This window comes from Ammospiza caudacuta, chromosome Z, assembly GCF_027887145.1.
Source record: "Ammospiza caudacuta isolate bAmmCau1 chromosome Z, bAmmCau1.pri, whole genome shotgun sequence".
In the NCBI taxonomy this organism is placed as follows: domain Eukaryota; kingdom Metazoa; phylum Chordata; class Aves; order Passeriformes; family Passerellidae; genus Ammospiza; species Ammospiza caudacuta.
This window is the reverse complement of record NC_080632.1, coordinates 11,756,933-11,780,842: the sequence shown is the minus strand read 5'-3', so window position 1 is coordinate 11,780,842 and position 23,910 is coordinate 11,756,933. Positions and strand designations below refer to the sequence as shown.

Below are 23,910 nucleotides of genomic sequence, written 5' to 3'. Positions count from 1 at the left end.
AGTCTCATTTCCTAACAATTTAGGAATTCTGACAGATCACAAAAGAAAAGGCGATATCAAGCCTGTCAGTGCCAATTTTTCAGTCTTCCTGCAGACTGTAATAAAGGTCAGTGGTAAAGCTGATGAAAAAGGAAGCCAACTATCCATGTATTTTCCCTTCTAACTGGGCAGAAAAATACCTCTACCAAAAGCTTACCTTACAAAGTAAAGGTGTGTATATATGAATACCTGTATGTATGGACATGGACACATATATATGTATGCTTTTACAGATTATTTAAGACAAAGAGCAGTCAAGCTATCTTGTAAAGAAAACATACACAATCTCATCTGCATGTGTCAATGGGCTCTCATTCACATTAAGAACAGTGAAAATTTCCAGTTACAATGGCAGTGTTGATGTTTCAAGAACTGAAATTTAGCACAGTACTTAAGTAATCCACTGTACATAAAACTTCCTCACCCTTTACTATTCATGCATTTTCTGTTTGTCCATATCAAATGTTTTTCAAATTTAGTATCAACTTACATATTCCAACACAGACTTCACGAAACATTAGTCACTTTTCAGTAGCACGACATATACGCAAGAAGCCTTTCCCTTAACAATGCCTCTCAATTAGAAAAACTACATGTCTTCATTTTGGGGAACTTCAAATGGATTAACAATTTTCACAGCCTTTACTAAGACATGTATAGACATGGGGAGGAAACAAAGTCGGTAAGTAATATCGACTTGTCGAAACAAATTGACTGCCAGACTTGTACCTTTTATTACCTTAAACACAAAATTCTACCCTAATCCAAGCTCCCAAATATTTGTCAAAATTGCCATGATTAAACAATTATATTCTGATCTTCCCAACAAGAATAAACACAAAGGACTGGGGGTTGTATAAAACTTGACATTAACAACAAACTTTCAAAGTAATTATTATTAAAAAAACTTACTATACAATAAGTACCATTTCTGCACACAAGCTTCTGAACAAATGATAGAAAGGTTATCAAATCTTAGCATAGACTTCACATCCCTTTGTTTTGTTTCTATCATCCTTTCTTGCTTAGTACATTTTCTTCTGTCAGGCTGTCCATATTTGTGAACCTGCATAACATCATTTTCTCTATCATGAAGCAGATTATTTATGCTAAAAATTGAAAAAAAAAAAAATCACCAAATCTCTCAGGAGGCTCTTTTGTGCTATTGCCTGAAATACACTTAAATTTACACACCTTTAAGCAATGCTGTACTAGACTCTTTACAGAACAGTGTATAAATTAGAACCTGTTCTACAACCATATTTTGATGGGAACTATGTCATACCTTTACTGTTGCACAACAGCTTCCATTTGCTCCTGTTTGTTGCCCATGCTGTGTCCATTGGTGTAGACACACTTCAGTTGGGCTACTGATTCCACCACACTTTTGTGGGTATGAAGACATAATTCCTACACTATGCTCTCACATGCTTCCATGTTTTCTAGTACATGAATAACTCCACTGTCTCTGCTGACACACAGATTCCATGTCCACTGAGACATCTTCCCTCAAATACTGTCATGCGCCCTCATGCTTGTCTCTAGTGAGCCTGGTTTTATCCCTTCCCTGCTTCAAATCCAGTTTAAAACTCATTTAATGAACCCTGCTAAATCCTGTGCAAAGATCTTTTACACCTGTGAGAGGGGTGTCCCCTATCTGTTGACAGCAGGCCTGCTGCTGTGCAAACTGACCCATGATCAATCAAGCCAAAATTACGCCACTGACACCAGGCTGAGAGCCAGCTATTGATCTGTTGGGTCTTCCTCTTTCTTCCTTCATCATTCCCTAAATTGTTTAAAAACACAAATATTTACATATGCTTAGGAATAAAACACATATGAAGACCGCAGAATAAAAGACGGCTTTCCAGAGGTAAGGATTCACATTGGAACTACACAGAGGCTTGGAAGGCTTTTACCACATCATCAGCAAGCATAAAGTAAAGCCTCATAATAATGGACCTACTGGCAACAGGCAGAAAACCTTTCACAGTAGATTTTAGCTTAATAATTCATTAAGCATTCATTAAATGCTTCCCACACTCCTCTTTCATTCCAAAAATTCTTCCTAGTCCGTTTTTATTGTAAAGTCCACTCTCTGACCACAAATTAGATTTCTGCATAATTGTCTTCACAACTGCTTCCACATACATTAGGAACTGTAATTTTAACTAAATTTGACACAGTAAAAAAACTAAACTCAGGTAGCTGCGGTGCGAGCAGGACTGCAGGACTGAGAATGACTGAGAATGACTCAGGAAGGGAAGGTGACTCCTGCAGTCTTAATCACAGGATGCTGATAACACGACTTCAAACAGGATAGGGGCCAATTATTTTCTCCTTTTTCAGAGAAAACAAAAAGAAACTGTATGTTTGAAAAAAACCCCAAAGCACTAAAAAGCAGCAATTTCTTCATATCCTGTCAATCAATGCTAGATTTATATCTGGAACAGAAGGCTTTACATAGTTTTTTTAGATTAGTCTAGGTATGATTAACTGAATCTCTCTCAAAATCTGAATGAGTAAAAGAATCATATTCACTTATACAGTGTATGTCTCTTATATGTCTCCTTTTTATGCTGCTAACTGTATCATATCCAGAAAAATCACAATCTCATGCTGAATGCCACTTCTTTAAACATTTCTGTACAATTACAATGCCTCAAACATTTATAAACATTCTTGCTTTATAGATGAGAAACTACAAGGAGAAAAGGTCGTAACTGTCAAGCAGCAGAAACAAATTCCAGCTCTACAATAGAAAATTCGAAGGCCTAGCTTTTCAAAGCACCTCACATTTTTGATGTACAGTTTACAAGCTCTGAACACAGCCTCTGTGGATTTCAATTTCAGCCTGTGATGCTCAGACATCCTCCACCTAGTTCTACTCCCAAATTCCATCTTCCAAACTCTATTGTCTAATCCTCTCCTACCTTAATCAGTCACTGATTAAGGAGTAGCCATGCCTGAGTGCTTTGGGATATCTGGGTGACAGCAGCCCACAGACCAAAGTACAGAAAATCCATTGTCAAACTACTGCAGTTCCAACCAGTCTCTAACGATAAGATAATCTTCCTCTCATTACTCCTCAGAATATAACTTGTTGCAATAAATAACATAGGAAAACTGACTTCCTACACTGTCTCAGTTGAGGTCTACAGCCTTTTCCTCACATGTGGAAGGAGTTCCTGATGAAGAGGGAAAAAAACACACCATTCATGCCAGCATCACTGAAAACATTGCATACAAAGCAGACTAAGACTACAAAACCCACAACCTTTACTTGGAATTTTTATCTTTTTAGATATCTCTAACACTTAAAACACTATCATAGTTTTCCAAATAAAAGCAAGTTAAAAATGACAGGATATAAATAAGCTCTTTTAACCAACCAGTATTAGACTCAGCTTCATCAGCTCTAAAGAAGAGTTTAAAAATTCTTGAAAGCAAGAATGGCCAAACTGCCTGACCCTGGAAGCCTCAGAGCAGAAGCACCATGTGTTTCAGATCTCCAAACTGCATGGAAAAGTCGCTGTACCAGAAATTTACATGTAGATAGCTCACATGATGCCACATTGCAGACTCTTAAAGGGTTCACAGTTGCACATACACAGCTGGTTCAAAAGCATTACAGGTTGAGACATCATGTTTTTCAAAACTTGTTAAATGTTCCTTTTTATTTTTTGTCATATCTATTTCTCCCTACTGATACAAGCAACAAGCACACAGAGTCAGAATTCAGAGAGGGAGAATGCTTTAAGAAATACATGATACTGTTGCAAGCAAAGAGAATTTTTCTACTGACGAATATTTTGTAAAATTACTAGATGTTCTCTTAGAGATGAGCTGATATTAAAAAAAAACTTCGAAGTCCTGCAAACTCCACAAACTACAGCTTTAGTTTCGGCATATCACAAACAAAACAGGTAGCTTTCAGAAAAAGATGAAAGAAAACAGAGAACGTTAAAACTGAAATTACATGGTCAAAAATTTCACCTTGTGCAATACTGTTATACGGTTTATTTGTTGTCACTACACTGTGGATTATTTCTGATACTTGAAGATAGAGAACTGAGTATTATTTCTGATACTTGAAGACTTGAAGAGAACAGTTTTTTTGAAGAAAACTTGTAGAATATCAGAACACTGAGTTTTTCCATGAGCAAGCAAACAAATCATGGAAAGTTCACAACAAATTCAAGACACCTTACTCATTTCCTTCCTCAAAAGTGACTTGTATTAGTTAAGGTATTAGCCACTTTAAATAAGCACGGCAGCTTACCTTGTGTGTCATCAGAAAACGAGTTCCCAAGAAATCAACACATTTAGGAAGGAGTGAAAACTATATGCAGACAAGATTCTCCAGAGATACAGGTCATTCCCTGCCTGTTAGTTTTCATTTCATTAGCAACTATTCCGCAAAATCAGTTTGATTGATTAATTTAAGCACCCAGTTTGAAAACTGTCAGGACAAAAGCTCTGTAACTACATTAAATATTCCCTATAGGGTTGAAATTGAATGATCCATTCCTTGCTAATGGCTAACAGTCAAACACCCTCGGTCTATTTAATTAAAAAGACTTATGGCAGTGTGTCTATTAAAGTCAAGTTCAGGTTAGAGAGAGAACAAGCTAGAAAAATACCACCACACATGCACATCTCTACAGGGCAAGATGCAAAAATTGTCATCTAGTTCTTTGCAAAAAAAATCATGAATAGAAGAAATATTTTATGTCCTTCTTCAGCAAAATGCAATTTTAAGCTTTAAAGGCTTTTAGAAGATCAGATGCTTATAAATTTTTCTTAGCCACTTTTACCTTTAAGCAGCTTACATCATGGTACTGCAACTCATTCATAACCACTGGCTGGAATTTAAAGAACTTCTCAGAAATGGGTACAGATCTGAGCGGGATAAACATATATTATACCTCTTGCTATTAGTCATCGATACCACTAACCAAAAGGATTACTTTGTTCTGCCAACGGTCACATAGCACAAAGACTTGTCAAGAAACTGTAGGTGGCTGTACTCTCTCTTCTGCTGAACACACAGCAATGGGCAGAAACAGTTATTTAGGCCTCCATTCCCAGTGCCCTCCTCACTAACCAGTGCTTTATCTGGTCTGCAACATTCTTCCTCTTCGAAAAAACCCACTGCAGTAGAGTTAGAACTGAATAAACTTTCAAGGTAGCCACAGTTGTCATCTTCAGTAACAGACAGGTGTGTAAATGTTTCCAAATTATGCATGGAAGTCTATTCATCAGATGGTTTACTATACAATCATGATATGAAAAGGGGAAAAATGCTAATTATGAAGACCAGCTTAGCCATGTAATTATGGTGACACAAAAATTTAGTGTCACAACTATCACTGGACATAAGTACAGTTTAAGTTAAATCATATGCCATCTGCAAACTGACTCTTCCAGACTGTTTTATACTCTGTACCAATTCAGTAGTTGAATGGCAACAGTCATTTCTGCCAACACACTTTTCATTTAAACACTAGGACATTCAGAAATTCCCAAGCAGTTTGTGTGCCAGCTTCTATTTTTTAAAGAAGATTTTGGGCAGTTATGTGTCATACCACAGACACATAAATGTAAAATCTTGGTAAATGTAAAATATTTTCTCAAGCTGTCCTTCTCATGAAAGTCTGCATCTGTACATAAAGTTCCCACGTGCTAAATGTTCCCCCCTCCTGTACACCCATCCTGTCATCATCACTGAAACATAAATGCTACTGAATAATTTGGTACAGAAGCCTTCTTGTGATTATCAAAGTCCACTGGCTGTGGCTCCTCTAACTTCTAACTAGAGAATAAATCTCTTTATAGGGAATTACCACCTGTCAGAGTAGATCTTAAAAAAAAGCAAGTGAAGTAGCTGCTCCCTGCTACTTCTTTTATTTCCAAGAATCAATTTTGCAATAGCAAATTTCCCAACTTCTGTGTTATAGTGTTTTATTACTATCTTTTATCTCACGAACTTCAAGTATTTTGTGCACAATAACAATTCTAGACATATGGGTTTAAGGCTCAGAAACTAAAACTACCATATGAAAAAGGCAATCATAAATACCACGTGAAAACTGATGAGCCTGGAATCAATTCCAATATAATCATGCAGCGGAGAATCAAACATTCAAAATAAATAATTCTAAATACTGAACCTTTAGGGATGCTGTATCTCATCTAACAAAGGGTCAGCTGCTAGAAAGCACCTTCCATCACATTTAGCCACCTGCCAGGAGGAAAGTACTCCCTCATCATTCCCTGCTCCTTGCTCACCCTGCCAATTCTCAATGAAGCCTATTGAGAAGAACAGGACACCTGTACCTCCTAGACCAATGCTGTGAATTTTAGGATGCAGCCAGTACATCAGTGACATGAACAAAAATGCTGATCTTGGCACTCTTTCCCAGTTGATGTGGGGAGGGCTAACTTGGACTTCAAGCATAAAAATCAGCTGGATAAGACTTAATTATTCCATATATAATCAGAGAGAGGCTAAGCAGATATTGCAATTAGCACAGTTCAGCTAATGCTCAACATTTTAATTCCATCTTCCAAAGCTACAGCCACCTGTCATGACTAAGTTGATTTTGGGAACAGCACTCTGTGTCCTAATGTTGGTAGCTCCAGATTTTCCTTTCTTGGTTGTCTGTCACCTGCAGATTTACCTTGAGAGGAGGCTATATTTCTTTGCACAGGTTTCTGCCAGGGGAAAGCAGGTGTCTGTGAACCAGTGGGACAGGGTCTGTCAGTGTTTCAGGTTTCCCTTCACTATTCCTACTACACAAATTTGACTTTTTCAAAACTGTGAGCCACAAGCAATTCTTTTTTTTTTGGTCACAATGTGTTTGCTTGCACCATGTGGTGTAAATTTCAGGAAGCCTGAGCCTTCTTTTCAAAAGTACAACAGAGTACAAACATTCATCTCCTCCTTCTATACAAAATTTGTAATAAACGATGATAAAATTTCATCAGTCTTAAGAAAAGAGTGTTTTACACAGTACATTGACATAAGCTAGAAGAAATTTTAGCTTTACAAATACATACACACACATATATCTACAAACATACACATAAATAAGCAAGTATAAACACCTGAGGTATATCAGAAAACCTAAACTATTAGTTAACATCATTTAGCACTCCTTTCTCCAAACAAAACAAAGATTTCCACACCAAAAGAAAACAAAGCTTTACCTGATCAGCTGTTGTAACATCAGAAATTACAGCATCAGGGGGTCTCTGGGGTGGAACTGCTGTTAACTAAAGCACAAGTAATAGTATTATTAGTATTTCACAGCAAAAATCTTTTATCCACACCTAACGCCAGAATATACCAGTTATGTAAAAAAAGAAACAATATTTACCAAATTGGTAAGCTTCCTCCTATCCCTTTCACATTTATAGACAAATAGAAAAAGATACTTAGTCCAGGAAACATCACTCATCAAGGATAGCCTTACAGAGACAGTCATTCTGAGGTATCAGATCCTGCCTACAGTTACATGACTCACCTGATGTGTTTGATAACATTTCCTCCAAATTATCCAAAAAAAGCCAAGCAAGAATTATTCACTCAGAAAAAATATTTGTCTCACAGAATAGTAAAATCTTTGGAACACATAAAGAAAAATGAAGCTTTTAAAATAATACTTTTAGAGGCACAATGAAGAACAAGATAATTTACTACCTCACGTCCAGACTTGTTGTTTTACACTTTTTTCTTTTACTTTTTTTTTGCAATTACATGCTGCATATTAAGCTCCACTTTACTGCAAAAAAGCTGTTCCTTGTGCCATCTACAGCTTCATAGTTTCCAAGCATAAATCTTACCAACATACTGACAGAGAAAATCTTAGACCATAACAAACAAAGTACACCATAACCAATTCAAGCTATTAAAGTAGCTGAAATAATTTTTCTCCTCTAGTCCTTGTATTTTCAAAACAAACAAAAAAGTCCAGAAAGAAACTAGCATAAGCTCTAAAATGAAAGGAAGCAAATTGATTCTCACCTGTAGTAATTTCCCTTATCTTAATTTCTTTAAGGTCTTTACCAAAGGAAAGAGAAATAAAAAGAAACCGAGTGCTTTGTAGTTTCATGTCTAATAAAAGCAAAGGCACTTCCCTGTTTATTAACACAGTGCAAGACCACATCTTGGGTGGAAGATTTGATAAGCACTCCTCTTGTCACTTCAGAGAATCACAGTGGACCTACACAATCAGCTTGATGACAAGAACATTTCCTAAACATGCCCTCAAAACAAGCATGACTTGCCAATCTATTTCAAGCTCGTTTAAAGAAGCTCTGCTTTACCTACTAAGTCATTAAAACCAGCTAACATGTGAATAATCAACGAAACCCCTATACCCACAGGTCAAGAAACTCTCAACTGAAAAGGAGATACATGACTCACACAACACACTGCTCACCACAGACCTAAACTTGGAGATCTGCTCCTCTTGACTTGCAATACAATTTTCAACGACAATAAAAATGTTAAGTGACAAAAAGACACACTACAACATATGTCTATTCAGCTTGGGATTTTTTTTTCCACAGAGGGGCATGAAACTCTTTTTAATTGGGAAGGTCTGCAAGGAAAAAGCAGGAAAATTCACCATTGGAAAACTAGCCTCTTGCATGGTGATGCCTCTGTTGAAATTGCTGTATTTTTGTGTTAATGAGACTACATTTGGGGGATTTTTTTAATCACGGGAAGCAGCTGCCTGAAACGGTCTTCTTCAAATGTTAAAATGTAAAATAATGTATACAACATTCTCACACTTCACTAAATAGAGTGAAGAAACTGCAGTTGCCTGAACTGCAATGTTTTACTAAGAAGTGCCAAAGCACTACACTGAACTCACTGATGTCATCACAATAGGTTAGCCTTGAACCACAGGGTTTTTTACATGTGCTGCTTACAAAATGTGATTGTAGAACAATTAAGGGCTCCTTCAAAGACTTCGATACACTGTCTGCAACAATTTCCTGTGATTTTTCTATACCACAGAGAGGCTCTTTAAAGCAGCAGGCATTTCAGTACCCGATTTGTAAAGTTTATATATTGTAAAACCTCAATATAATTGCTACAGGTTTAAGTTAAAAAAAAGTAAGTTTACATGCAAAAATCCCAAAGAACATCACCTACACTATTTCAGACACATGAAACCTAGGTATTTCATTATTAATGTTCAAAACCACTGAGCTTAACATAACCTTCTCATTCAACTGTTTATTACTGTAGTGCCTAACAACATGAAGTCACAGCTGACACTGCCCTCAAACACAGCATTGAAGGGGACAACGTCAGGCACCCAAATAGCTACCTCAAGCATTTGACATACACACTCTGTGTTCATGTGACAATGTTTGCTACTTGCTAACTCTCTGAAAACAGAAAAGTTCAGCTCCAAACTATAATGCTACTTCTCTTTTCCTCTTTATGCTTTCCAAGCCTCTTCCATACCAACACAAAGATTTAGAAAGAGCTACACCTAGAGATCTTTTCTAGAAACTGCAAGCTCAACCCTAATACTGACTTCCACTACCATTTCGAATATTTCAGTGTAGGAATATTTCGTCCCTGTAATGTTTATCAACTCACTTTAACTCTCAAAAAAAAAACCATTGGTTTCCCAAGACCTGAACAATACCTTTTCACTCAGGCTCTGCAGTGAACAGAAGTATTTAAAATCCATCTGAGTTTTCTCAGCCATGCTGCTTAAGTGCTAGTTTACACTTCCTAGTTCATATAGCTAGTATTTTTCTTGCAGTGTTGACAGAACTCTTTAGTGTTTGGTGGGTTTTTTTAAAATATGGATATGTGTGGATTTACCTTGGCCTTTTCTGATGTTCGTTTTCCACCAAATCCTCCAGCTCCAACAAAAAACAAAGAGAACTGATTATAACACACGAGGTCCTTTCCAGAATAGGTATTCACTGAAAAACAAAGAAGAGAGAGGTCATATATTGTCCTTTTTCATGCAACTAGCATGTGTTGTTACAAGAGACAAGTTCAGATGGAAACTTGACAAAGCTAATTTTAACAAATGACAGTGGTCACACTTTTACACTGCACTGTTGCAAGTCACTTTCCTAGTAGGGAAGACTAATGATATGTTTCAAAAAATTAACTTTATCTATTTGAAAGCATTAAAATTAAAATATGAGCTATCAAAATGGTGACAACATTCAAAGTACTAAAAAAATTTGACAACACAGAACTGAAATTAGACCTAGCATCTCAGACTGTATTAATTTATTTAAATATGGAATTGTACCATAAAATATGAGGTATTAAAAGCTACTGAGAATACCCAATGTGTTAAATAGATTATGAACTCATACAAAAAGTAGTACTAGCACCTTGTATGAGAAGAGTTCCAGAGTTCAAGGTCACCTGTTTCTTCTTTTGAAGAAGCTAGACTTCCTACACTGCACTGAGATTCAGCCTCCTACTGCGGTTCATAGCTAGTTCACTCCTTTACACCTCAGACTGGAATTAACACAACTGTTTTGTTAATAATGTTAATTTCCAGTTCTAGAAGAAATTTAAAAACCAGACTGTGCTCACAAAAAGAACTTTTGCATGTTGCAGGAATAAACAAGCTTCAGATTAGCCCAGTATGAAAACAAAACACAGCTATGAGGAATGGTCAGTAAAAAACCTTTTACAATTTTATCTGACCACTGAAGGAATAAGAGGTCAACAGTCTGAGATTAGAGATTCACAGTCTGTAAACCTACTCTTTCTGTCTAATTTGCCAAAGAACCTTGGCATAATCACAACTAATGAGAGTAAGATTCTGGAAACTGCAAGTTATCAATTTTCAGAGACACTCTCATCCTCTAACTTGGATTTAAAAGGAACCAAATGGGTTTTGTTTAGAATAAAATAATGCAGACACATAAAAGGAATGCAAGATATGCTCCTAAAGATCGATGCTTTGCAGATGGGTCGACATAACATAATTATATTATTAACCTTTGCAAAATCACCCACAAAACACATGCAAGCATGCAGACACACACCCCCTTACTGTGGGTAGCAGGATATAAACAGGCTATCTTCAAGCAGGATGAAGTACTATTATTGTTAAAAACTTTGATCTGTTTGCATACTGCATTATTCTACCTACACAGGAAGAAAGTGTTCTTATTTCAGTATGCTAACTACCCAAGAACAATTACACTTTGATCTGATTGCATGGTGCATTGTTCTACCTGCACAGGAAGAAAGTGTTTCTAATTCAGTAGGTTAACTGACCAAGAACAATTACACTGCCACATCTCACTGAGATTTAAAAAGCTAAAAGTCTTCTCTGTGGAAGGGCTGGCAGTTATTGGTACAGCTAGTTAAAAATGAAGCCTAATAAATGTAACTGCACCCCCATCAAAAGCCATAAAACATTTTACCATCTATTAGCAAGACTGCTCCGGATCCTTTGTCCAGAATATCTGCAACAGTTGCAACCGACCTTAATTCTCCTGTAAAAATAGAATATGGACACATTGTAAGGTTTTGCTTCAGGAACAAAGCCCACAGATCACTCTTTACACTTCCTTATTAACTGTCTTACTTACTAACTTCCTTACCTACTACTATCATTATTGTTGCTGTCATTATTATTATTACTGTAATTCTTATTATCAACATTATCATAAGCATTGTAAAAGTCATATTAATTACAATCGTCCTGACTATAACAACAGCATCTGGGAATCTTTGCAAATCTTGGTTTGAAGATCTGAGTGTTGTTAGCTTGGGGTCTTTTTATAACTTCTGGGATTTTTTTTAAATAGAATTTTGCTGTAGTTCATGTATTCAGAGCTAAACACATCACTCTTAAGACTCAAACATATTGCTATCTTCAAAGATAGATCCAATCATTTAAGGACTGTCCACAGATTTCAGGAGGGCTAAGGCATCCACAGTCCTACAGAAGAAAAGCTCAGCTCAGAGCCTGGGCATAGGGGTTCCCTGAAATTTGACATAAAGGTTATCACTTTAGAGACACACATGTGTTTATAAATCAGCCTACAGAATGCAAAACCAAAAACCTTTATGAAGTCCTAGCAATTCGTTACTAATCATCAGACTTCTTTGTATTAAATACTATTTTCAGATAATTTTTTGTTTTAACAAAAAAATTCCCCCATTTACTTGTGGCTTGATTTTTTTTTTTTTTTGCTAAAATCTCAAAAATTTAATTTTTATAAACTACAAGTGAGGAAATCCAGACACATGCATATCCTGAATTAACGTAACAAGTAACTCTCAGATACTGTAATCTGGGAAAACTCAGCCATCTCTGAAAAGAATTTGCTACTGCAGTAACTAATGCCTTGAGAATTTTGACAGAAAGAAAAGTACTTGTTATTAGCTTCCTCATTAGGATGTCCATTTGTTTTTTTACATCCATAGTTTAAATCTTATCCTCTTACAGGCACACAGACACAATCAATGCTGAAGAATTCTTAGGTAAACATCCCAAAATTTTTATGATACAACCTTATTGAAATATTTTAAAGTTTTGGTAGTTAGTATCAAATAAGATGAATAATCCACAGGTATGTAGTGCATTTGCTTATGGTATCAAAGACGATGCATACTTTACTAAGTATACTGTAGAAAAGCAACACCTAATCTCAAAAACACAGTTTCAGAATTCCTTCAAGAACACAACAGGTTGCCTCTCTTTTCCCCCACTCCTAGTAAAAAGGATATCCAGTGCTACAGTTTGAAACAAGCTTCCCTACTTCCATTTACAATATGGCTACAGGAACTGTTGTAATGAAAAAACTGTTGTAATGAAAAACACATCAACACAGAAGGACTGACCTGAAGTTGGTAATGGTTTATAAAGCTCCAGATATTGCTCACCATGCAGCATCTATGTAAAGAAAGACAGCGCTGTAATTACAATCAATATATTGCTTTCTCCCCCAAGTCAATATATAGCTATTTTAGAAAGTGTCCAAAGCAAACAAATTTTAAAAAAACAAGTTTTACTCTTTTGTTTTTATGATTTCATCCCCAAAATGTTTTCAAATAAAGTTTTAAGCTTTTATGGTTTAAAAAAAGAGTAGTGAACACAAAGTAAAATTGAATATCAAATTCATCATACATCTCATCATAGGAAGATGCATTATACAAGTGAAGTAAATGAATAATTTCTTAGGATGTAAGAATACAAACCACTGAATTTTCAATTTCTAGAACAAAAGGAACTTAACAATATTACAAAAATACTAACTGAAGTCACCTTTCAGTTATATGACACACAAGGAAAATTGGCTACTTTACTCTTCCATACCCTGGCAAGATCAATATTTAGTCCTGAAAGAGAAGGAACAGCATCAAACATTGACGTCTGAGCAGGAATTACTCCAAAGCTGGGTAAACAGCAGAATTCTTCATTTCCTTCAAAGAGAAATTTTAGGTGGTCTGGATCCTTAGTTGACATTCCCACACCAAGTGCATACAGAATAGGCTCCAAGTGAGTATATTTATACACGTTGGTACCCAGTTTACGGCCAACAATACTTGCCTGGAAATAAGAAGTCAGCATAAAATAAAAATCAATACCAGTTAATACTGAACTTGCATTCTTTCTGTAATTTTTCTATCAAGCCTGATGCCTGAGGATCGTCTTTACAGTCACATGTACACATAAAGTATGAGTAATAAATACACCACAAAATATTAATGTATTCATTGCAATACAAGCAACCCAAATGCAAGGCATTATACCTTGCTTCAAGCAATCTACCTCAAGAATAAATGGCATAACTTGATATAACTGCACTCTCAGCAATGTGTAAGATTTTTTTCAAAAACAAACCACAATTGAAATAATTAACACTGTAATAAGACTGAAATGAGGAAAAATTACCTATAGAGAAGGACAAAATGACACTGCCCAACAACACCCAAGCTCTCTCACTTTTCTGACTAATACCCCAGTTAGAGATGCTTAACAGAACTTACAAGCACCTAGATTCTGCATTATCGAGTCTATTCAGCCCTAAATTTTCCTATCATCAATAGGAAAAATAAAGACTGGAGTCTGGAGAGGTTTTTCATTCTGCTTCCTCACATCACATTTTAAACCCCACCTTTCTTTTTTGCAGACAGCAAGCCAGAGTACAAGCTGGGCAGCAATGCTGGTCTCTCTGCTCAAGGTTTTCATGCAGCTTTGAGTGCATCTGGTAGATAGATGTACTTACTGTGTCAACAGAAGAAGAAACCACTGATCCAGAGCTTGTTGAATTCATAGAAATATTCCCTTGAGATTCTATCTGACTTAGAGCATCACTCAATACACTTATGGACTCTAGAGAAAGGAATTGAAAACTCACTTTTAGAAACCATACATGAAACACTGCAGTTACAGACACAAAATACACACATCAATCAGCAAATGAGATATAGCCTGGTATTTCTCAGTTCACCTTTAAACACAGTAAATATACATCTGTAAATTGAGCAGTGTGCTGCTCAAGGTGATTTCTGCACAGGTTCCATCAGTTCTGCACCCACCAGTCAACCATGACACTTATCTCAATGTGTAAAGGAGAAGATAATGACTGGTGTACGTTTCAACTGTCTGAGAAGCAAATATCTGAAAAGTACTACTGATTTTCTTATGAGAATTATTTCAACATCTCCTGACTGCTACCCTCTTTCCTGAATCAGACAGATAGAAAAGCAAATAAGCCTGAGACTGAGCAATGACGAAATTATAAATGAGATGATGCATGAATTCAACTATGGTCACGGCAGGCCATCAAGAACAACTCGTTCCTTGAAGCTTAATAGGGCTAAAATCAACATTAAACATTAGAAAGAATCAAACAAAGGGTGATGAGAATCTCACACAGAAAAACAAAAACATGTTTAAATCAGAGAAATGCAAAATCATTTCTTAACTACCTTAACACAGTCACTGCCCTCCACTTCAAAACCCCTGTGCCCATACTGACTTGCACTGCTGCTTGATTTAAGTCAATGTTGCTCTATCACACAGCACTACTCTAAAAAACCTGCAAGGTAAACTGCATGCCCTCTTGCAGAATCCTGTTTTCCTGAACTATCTCTTGCTTACCAGTCTCACTGCCAGAATCATTGTAACATTTGTTTGTGGCCTTAATTTTGTGAAGAAAAGGAACATCTAAGAAACAAGTATATGTTGTCACCTCTTCTGCCAAAGACAAGCTTCCTCTTTAGATATAAGCTGTGTCACAATATGACACTTACATAATGTGAAAATGTGCAAAACAATAATTAAATTTGGAAGAACCTTTTGAAAGGTAATTTCTTTTATCCCTTTGTTCATTCATTAATTGAATAAAAGAAAAGCAATACAGAGCTATTGGGAGAAGTAATAGACTGTTTCTACTTTTTCTGCATGAACAAAAGAAGGTTTCACATTGCTTTAAAATCTTCACAGGAGAACACAGGTTTGGCCTCCAAGCATACCTGAATGTTTCCTCAACTTTAGCATGGCCATAAATTACTTACATGCAGGAATATAAAGATGACTTTTAATGGTGAGACTTGAAGACTAACAACATGCATTTTTGACAACATTATCTGGCATAATTAGGATCAATAGTACAAAGGTAGCCTGTAAAATAATAATGGTGTAGCATTTCCTCTTCAAGGAGTCTTTCTTCCAGAATGTATGATATGAGTGGACTATAAAGTTGGTCACCTGGCTAGTGTCTGGCTGAACACTAAGGAGATCACAGAGTCATAGAACAGTCTGGGTTGGAGTGGACCCTAAAGATCAAACTCCCCTGCAATGATCAGACACTCTTCAACTCGACCAGGTATCTCAGAGCTCTGTCATATCTGACCTTCAATGTTTGCAGGACGGGGCATCTACTACCTGTCTATGAAAAACCCATTCTAGTGTTTAACTATCTCTGTAAAAAGCTTCTTCCTTATAGCTCACCTAAACTAAGCCCTAGTTTTAAGCCATTACCTCTCATCCTATTGCAACAGGCCCTGCCAAAAAGTTAAGTACTGAAAGACTCCAAAAAGGTGTCACTGAAGTCTCCTCTTCTCCAGACTGAGCAAACCCAATTCTGTCTGCCTTTCCCTTTAGAAGAGGAGTTCCATCATTTTTATCATTTTTGCGGCTCTCCTCTAGCCTTGCTCCAGAGCTGGTCTAAGTCTTTTCTGTGTTGAAGACTGCAGAGCTGGATGTCGTACTTCAAGTGGAGAGGGGACCTCTGGGGGGCAGAATCAACTCCCACAACCTACTCGACGTGGTTCTTTTGATGCACACTGGGATACAACTGACTTTTCAGGCTGCAGGCGCACATTGCTAGCTTTTGTCCAACTTTTCATCCACCAGCATCTCCAAGCAGTTCTCCACAGGGATGTTTCTAATGTGTTCATCCTGTTTAGATACTGGGGCTTGCCCCAGCCTAGGTGCAACATCTTGCACTTGGCATGGTTGAAGCTCATGAAGCTCCAATGGCCTCACTCCTCAAGCTTGTCCAGGTCCCTTTGGATGACATCCCTCAGGTGTGTCACCACACTCCTCAGCTCCATGCACACTCAGCAAGTTTGCAGAGGCTCTACTCTATCCCTTATCTATGTCATTAAGCTATTACACAGTCCTGCTCACAACACAGGCCCCTGAGGGACAGCATTCACTACTGATCACCATGTGGACATTGAGACACTGACCATCCAACCAACACCTCCTCCACTGAACAGTTTGTCCGTCACATCCGCAGCTCAGCAATTTAGACAAATGTTATGGGGGGCGGTGTCAAAGGCCTTACACAAGTTCAGACAGATGATAGTCACAGGCCTTCCCTTACTCATTGATGAAGTCACTCCATCACAGAAGGCCATTGGGTTGGTCAGACAGAACACATCTTTGGTGAATCTGTACTGGCTGTCTCAAATCACCTCCCTGTTCTCCATGACCTTCCCATGCACAGAGTTGAGGCTCACAGGATGGTAATTCCCAACTTTCTTTCTAACTTTTTTTTAAGATCCAAGAAATACACAATTATACCAAAGGGTATAATTTTGGCAGAAACAAACCCAGTAGGAAACTTTTAATTAACACAATTATCTTATTATTGGTATAGGGGTATTTTTTAAATTGTTGGACTAACAGTGAACTCTATGACCTTAAGTGTTCATCACCTCAGAATGGCCTGCTATTGTACAGCAAATCATTAGCAAAAAAAAGGAAAAGACTAAGCTGGAGAACAAAGGTTGAAAATAGTCACAACGAAGGGCATCTCTTTCCAAAAGTACTGATTTTCCAATAAGGGGATATTGCATATGAATCACATTCCTTAACAACAGAAAAAACACCACAAGTGTTTAAACTTTTTTTTAAATACATATAAGAAAAGCTGACACTGAAACTGGAACACTTCTCCTCTTACACAAATTCTTCGTATTCACACAAAGTATGCATACGTATACACACACACACCTTCAATGTGTTTTACATTAATTTGTTCTATGTCAGACATAAGCTTTTAAGACGTGCCAGAAGTCAAAAAATGAGAACAGTTGAGTTATCTTCTGTAAATAGATAGCTACTAAGAATTTAAAATGCACAAAAATTTCTAACAGCCAATTACAGACCTTTAGCTGGCTCACATTTTCTCAACTGAAGAGAAGCTTGAGACAGAGTGCCTCACCCACGTCATAGACACAATAAATTCTGCTCCCCTAGATAACAGAACAACACACTGACTTGTGCAAGAGATACTACAGAATGCTGTGTACAGTATACAGCCTGCAAGACAGGGATGCCTGTCCTCTGCCTCTACCACAACATAGTCTGATTCCCTTTCCACAATAGGAAGAATTGAGCAATGACACAAGAGCAAGTAGTACACTATGAAGGCAAGGAGAAAACAGTTGGGAGTTGCACCAACATGCAGTGCATGGTGCAACAGTGACGTAATGCACCCTGTACCATGCATTCAGATGCTTCTGCACCACACTTAATCTGGTCTTTCTGCTTTATGTAAAAAATACAAGCCTCTCTTATCAGTATCACTAAAAGGAGAAATAAGATTAGCATCTCAGATTTTTCTGAAATGAAAGATTTTAATGTAGCAAACAGGGTTTTCTACTGCATTAAAAGCAAATACTTTATCTAATTCCTTTCTGGGTTTTCCTTTTTCTTATTGCACCTAATGGTTAGTACACAAATGCTCTTCACAAAATCATATCACTCAAAATAAGGAAATCTGCAGGAAAAGTTTCAACTTGCAGATGTCAGGTATTGTACCTTTTTCATCTTTACTGCAAGTACTCTAATTAGTTTCCTTTACCTTCAAGCAATAAAGAGGACAATAAAGAATTTGACAGCAGAAGAAACTTCTAATAGAATAAAAAATTCTATTCAGCCAACGAGAATTTTCCTCGATCCTTATGCTGATTCTCACAAATACACAATACAACAATTAATACACAAGTTTTTATTCAGTATCTGTGGCTTGACTGCACTGCAAGGAAAAAGATATATCTTGACTAAGTTCATAACAGAAGCTAAGGCATGGAAGATCCATGCCAATGTAACATTTTTGATTTCCTGACTGTAGAAAACTGCCATATTTTATTGTAAGCACTTTTACTTGACGTTCAGAAGAAGTTCAGAAGAAATTCAAAATCTTCAGTTTTTCCTCCTCATAGCATCAACTGGCAGATGTGAAATACCATATACAATGTTGAAGCAACTTTGAAAAGAAATCTCTGTCTACAACACTTTACTGCTAGCAACCCATAAAAGTAACATAGTTCAGGTGACAGGTCCTAGAACAGATCAGAAGTGATAAAGCTGGAACTATGTTGTTATAAATACCATTTCATTGCAGAACAGAGAACATGTATAAACTTGCATACATTTGGAAACAGGATACCTGTAAGCCAAGGATCAGTAAGGTGACCTAGAACTACTGTCTGGATGGTTACATTCCCCAGTGTGCCAAGACATGAGGGAAAGGACAAAGTGTGTACTATGCTGGTTCTGGTAAAGGCATCTAAAAACATATCTTTAAGGTTTTTAACAAAATATCCTAATGGATTTTGGAGCCAACGGCTTGAACATCTACTGTGCATTTAGTTATCTCTGAAATTTAACTGACATTGTATATATGTATACCTTTTCCTCTCCTGCCCTGCACTCTTAAATGCTGGCAAGGAACAACAAAAGTATACAAAGCACTGAAAGAGAAAATCATTTTAGTCACCAGCCAAGGGGGTGATGTGACCCAAGAACATAAGGCACAGTAAGAACTTTTTTGCTGTGATATATCCCTCAACTTAACCAGAGGTTTTTGGTAGTGAAATGTTCACCGAAAACCAAGATTCCAGGACTGAAAAGAAAACACAATTTCTCTATTGCACTATGCTGTCTGCATGTCAGTGCAATAAAATAAAACACTGTCATCAGTCTGACTCTAATGCTTACAATGACAATGATGTCACTTCTCTAGAAACTATAACTAATAGGTAACAATACAGCAGTTGCTTTAGAATTGAAAGATTTGACCATACTGAAACAGAAAATTATTAATGTAGCACATTTGCAAGAAAATTCATTAGTTCTGTAAATTTTGAAGTTTCAGCAAGTGTTTGAAAGAAATCATTCTCTTCTAAGCGTTGTTTACCCAAGCTATCCACATATACAGAACCAAAGCATAGTTTGGATTGGAAGGGATCTTCCGAGGTCAGCTAGTCCTAGTCCCCATCAACTCCTGAGCAGGGACATCTTCAAGTAAATCAATTTGTTGAGAGTCCTGTCTGACCAGACCTTGAGGCATAGAGCATCCACCACCCCTCTGGGCAACTCATGCCAACGTGTCACCACCCTCACTGTAAAAATCTTCCCTCTTATATCCAATCTAAATTGATACTCTTTTAGCTTAAAACCATTATCCTTTGTCCTGCTGCAGTAGCATACATTTGTCCCAGCTTTCCCTTATTTCTCAGAGGCCTCCATAAAGTACTGAAAGGCTGCAATAAGATCTCCCAAAAACATTGTTTTCCCCAGCCTGAATGGCCCCAAAATTAAAGTCTCCCTTACCTTGGATGGTTCTGGGTTTGCTGGCATTATCAAAGTCACACACCTTCTCCCATTTATCTCTCACTGCTTCAGGCGTCATTGGCTGATTCTTTCCCCTGACAATGGCACCCAAGGATCGCTCCCAGCGCACTAGTGGGAAACACCAGCCAGAGAGTTCCAGTAACAAACAAAGAAGCTTTTCATTTCTTTATACAACTTTCCTCTAGGCCACTACCTTCAAGATGGTACCACAAGGGAAACACTTTAAGTACTCCAATGTAACTCAACATTGTAACTGCTGGACTAAAAGGGCTCACTGCTTTAACTAGCATTTAGAAAGGGAACAGCACTGGTTTTAAGTTTCACTGAAGCTGTAACAGACTTTTCACTCTCCTGAAATACTAGTTTTAGGATTCTGTCTACTGAAAAGTTGCAGCTAGTATTCATCTACAGGATTTCTCAACTCACATGACTTTGACTACTACTGCTTAGGTATCTTCTGAAAGCATAGAAAACTACAGGGAAAAAGTGAAAACCACTTGTTAGCTGTAAAAGAACCTTAATACCAGTAGCCAGCACCTCTAAATGGTCTCTGAAGTTGTATTTCAATACTGTAACCTGAGAGAAACTGGTAAGGCCAGTGTGAAATTAGTTCCATAAGGATACAGACTTAGATTACTTGGATTGTAATTCAAATACTTAACCAGTCATGTTGGGTTTGCCATTAATTAGCAGAAGGCAATGAATAAGGCTATATTGGTACCTCATGAACAACATGGTTTAATTTCAGTAACTACAACAACAGTCATTATAATGATGAAAAATGGCATTTTCTCTTGATCAAAGTGCAGATTTTCAGCTGCATTAAAACCCAACTGCTTGTGAAGGGCAGCAAGACGTTTTGTGCTGCTAACCTGCTTCTTTTAATCTGTTGCCCACACCTCTTGGAAACACTATTCCAGTTACACAGAACACTTGCAGTTAGTTAGAAATGTACAAAATTGTTATCAAGTTGGAGAAAAAAAATTAAAAGTAAGCAAAATGACTTCCTGAATTAAGAGCCCTACTTCCAACCCTCTGATGATACTCATGTAGGCTGAAAAGTTGTACAGTTCATGAAAACAGTGCTTGTACCAGGTTCAATGGATTTAGGAAAAAAGTCAAGGCATCTCACACACTGAATTTTTTGTTCTCATAAGTCCTCAGTATCTCCTGCAAGTTTTCCTGAAATTAGTATTTAAGTTGGTTACTGCAGTGACTAAGGAAAATACATGGGTAGCATAGCTGATTATTTAAGAACACTAATTGCCTTAACAAGCCTACACACTAGTATTTTAATAGAAGCATAAGCAATAGTGGAAAGTAATGAAAAAGATGAAATGAGAAATGAAAAATGAAAAATATGCCTGTTTATCAGCATATGATATTTATATCATGAAAAATTAAAGTTAACAAGAAAAGGCAGCAATGTATACTTAGCACCACAAATTCTACTTCAAATTATGCCCAGGATCAAAAAGTTGAAGTTACTTGGGCAGATTTTCAGTTACTGTTAGTTCAAAAGCATAACAATGCACATACCTATAACTGGTAACATACCTAAGCTACCAGTTTTTCCCACATGAAGTTAAAGTTTTAACTTTTACCAAATATAAGCAGTTTTCTCAGAACCCCAGGCTTTTATTCATCTTCTTGCCTCAGTAAACAATGTCTTGAGCATACAGGTTACATCTAAAGAAAGTCTCAATGTCAATTCCAAAAACAAGATCAATCCTCCAACATAAAGTACTTACATTTTCCAATCCACCCAGCTCCCACCTGCCAAGAGAAAAAGAATATCATCAGCTTAGGACATGTCACAAAGCAAAGCTGTGGTAATGCTGGGAAACAAAACTCAATATATTAAGAATTTCTGAATTACTGCTGGTTTTAATTAACAGTTTAGTTAAGCACCTGAATGAGATCAACATAAAACAGTCTCCATCCAATACATGAGTCAGCAGTTTGATGCCAATACCTATAATGAATATCATAACTAAGTAATTACTCCTTCCTGCAATCTACTTTCTATGTTAGAATGATTTTCAGAACAAAAATGCCTTTTGAATTTTGGTATCTTTTCAACCTTAAAAGCATACAATAAGAATTGTAATAATCAAATTGATAGCATGTTGAGCACAGACCAGAACTTGACTAAGCTGTGACTGCCTGAAGTACTTGTCAAATACTGCACAACTAGATCAATATTTCTTCTGTCTACGTTGAGTATGTAGTTCACACATGTTCATTTAGTTTCAGCAAAAAGATTAAGGCTGGACAAGATAAAACAACTGATATTGGGGAAGGAGTAAAGGCAGGGAAGGAGGGAGAAGAAAGGAAAAATAAAAAAATTACCTCAAACAGACTGCCATTTTCAGCACAGCTCTCGTGGCAAAGCCAAACTACTAAGGGAGCAACATATTCTGGTTTGAAAGCATCGACCAGATCTAGAGCAAATAGGAGAGGGGAATAATGAAATAGAAATACTCTGCAGTTTCACCAGTTTAATCTAACATGCTCTTATGAACAGCAGAACCAGGAGAATTTTACCAACAGCGCTCTGTCATGAAAAGAAAGGACCAGGTAAATGAAACTCTTGAAGATTCAATAAATACCAGCATGCAGTGAGATACATATATGCTGCCTAAGCCCATGACGAAGGCCTGTTTAACTCTTGGGAACACTGCTACATGCAGACTGCAAAGCCAGACAACCTTCCTAAGTTTCCACATGATGGCAGCCTGAAACAAGGACAAGACAGGTATACATAATCCTGATGGAAATTTACCTGAGCAATTCTCCTTTTAGTATGCTAGTCAACTATACAGACAAGACATTATGAAAATAATTGCAGCGGCTGATTGTTTAAGAATGATCTCATTTGGAAATGCTGGTTTTTCTAAACAATAAAGAGAATTATCTCCCTGCTAAATTTACATATCAACCCTATTTTGAAATTTTCATTGACACCTAGTACAATAGAAAGCTATCTGAAAATTGAGACATTGCCATGGAACAGTGTGGTTGTCCAGGCAGCTCTTATCATATATTCTATCCACTGTCTGAATATTAACTTTGCTTAATTTCCTTTTTCAGCTTTTAGAATATTATTCTTTCAACAGCAGTAGATATAGAGCTGCTCCTCATCTAAAGGTCATCAAGCATTTTCAATTATAGACAGATTTTCCAAGATGAAGAGCTAGGAAAGCCTATCACTTCAAGTACTTCTTTAATAGCAAAACTAAGGTAAACACAAGTTCATTTTTAGAAGTTCCATAAAAGTAGAAGAAAGTTGAACTTCATTTAATATGGCATGTTGTAAGTGCATAGCAAACCCATTAGTCTTTTCCAAAATATTCTACTTTATGCCACTCATAATTTAGTCTCAAAGTCTAGCCCTATATTATTATTATTAATGCTTGTAATCCACTCTTTAAATAATTTAAAAATAGGTACTAGAATTTAAAAAAAAAAAAAAAAAAAAAAAAAACAACTACACAAAAGATGCAAACTGCATTTAAGAGTTCTTAGAAAGAACAAAAACATGTGGGTCAAGTTGTACATACATAACAATGCATGGCATTGTATGGCAATGAAAAAGGATAGGTGCCTGCAGACATCTGAAGATAAATAGGTAAGTCCTGACTAGGATAACAACAATAATTTGATGACCTCTGAAAATGTTTTTAAGCTGTGGCATTCAAATCTTTTAGGAGTATTTGAAAATCTGGACAGGAATTGAGTGAACAAGATA

At 36.8% G+C, this 23,910-nt stretch overlaps 1 protein-coding gene across 2 annotated transcripts in view; it reads right to left on the bottom strand.

Moving 5' to 3' along the window:
• HSD17B4 (hydroxysteroid 17-beta dehydrogenase 4) overlaps nucleotides 1–23,910 on the bottom strand; it is a 62,562-nt gene that overhangs the window by 24,762 nt on the left and 13,890 nt on the right. For both annotated transcript variants that reach the window (XM_058823295.1, XM_058823294.1), the window contains exons 9-17: nucleotides 22,512–22,603; nucleotides 21,911–21,935; nucleotides 20,139–20,267; nucleotides 14,290–14,396; nucleotides 13,377–13,610; nucleotides 12,902–12,953; nucleotides 11,476–11,547; nucleotides 9,896–9,999; nucleotides 7,252–7,317 (exon numbers count right to left, since the gene is read on the bottom strand). In XM_058823295.1, coding sequence (XP_058679278.1) covers nucleotides 7,252–7,317; nucleotides 9,896–9,999; nucleotides 11,476–11,547; nucleotides 12,902–12,953; nucleotides 13,377–13,610; nucleotides 14,290–14,396; nucleotides 20,139–20,267; nucleotides 21,911–21,935; nucleotides 22,512–22,603 — 881 coding nt within the window. The remainder of the gene's footprint in view (nucleotides 1–7,251; nucleotides 7,318–9,895; nucleotides 10,000–11,475; nucleotides 11,548–12,901; nucleotides 12,954–13,376; nucleotides 13,611–14,289; nucleotides 14,397–20,138; nucleotides 20,268–21,910; nucleotides 21,936–22,511; nucleotides 22,604–23,910) is intronic.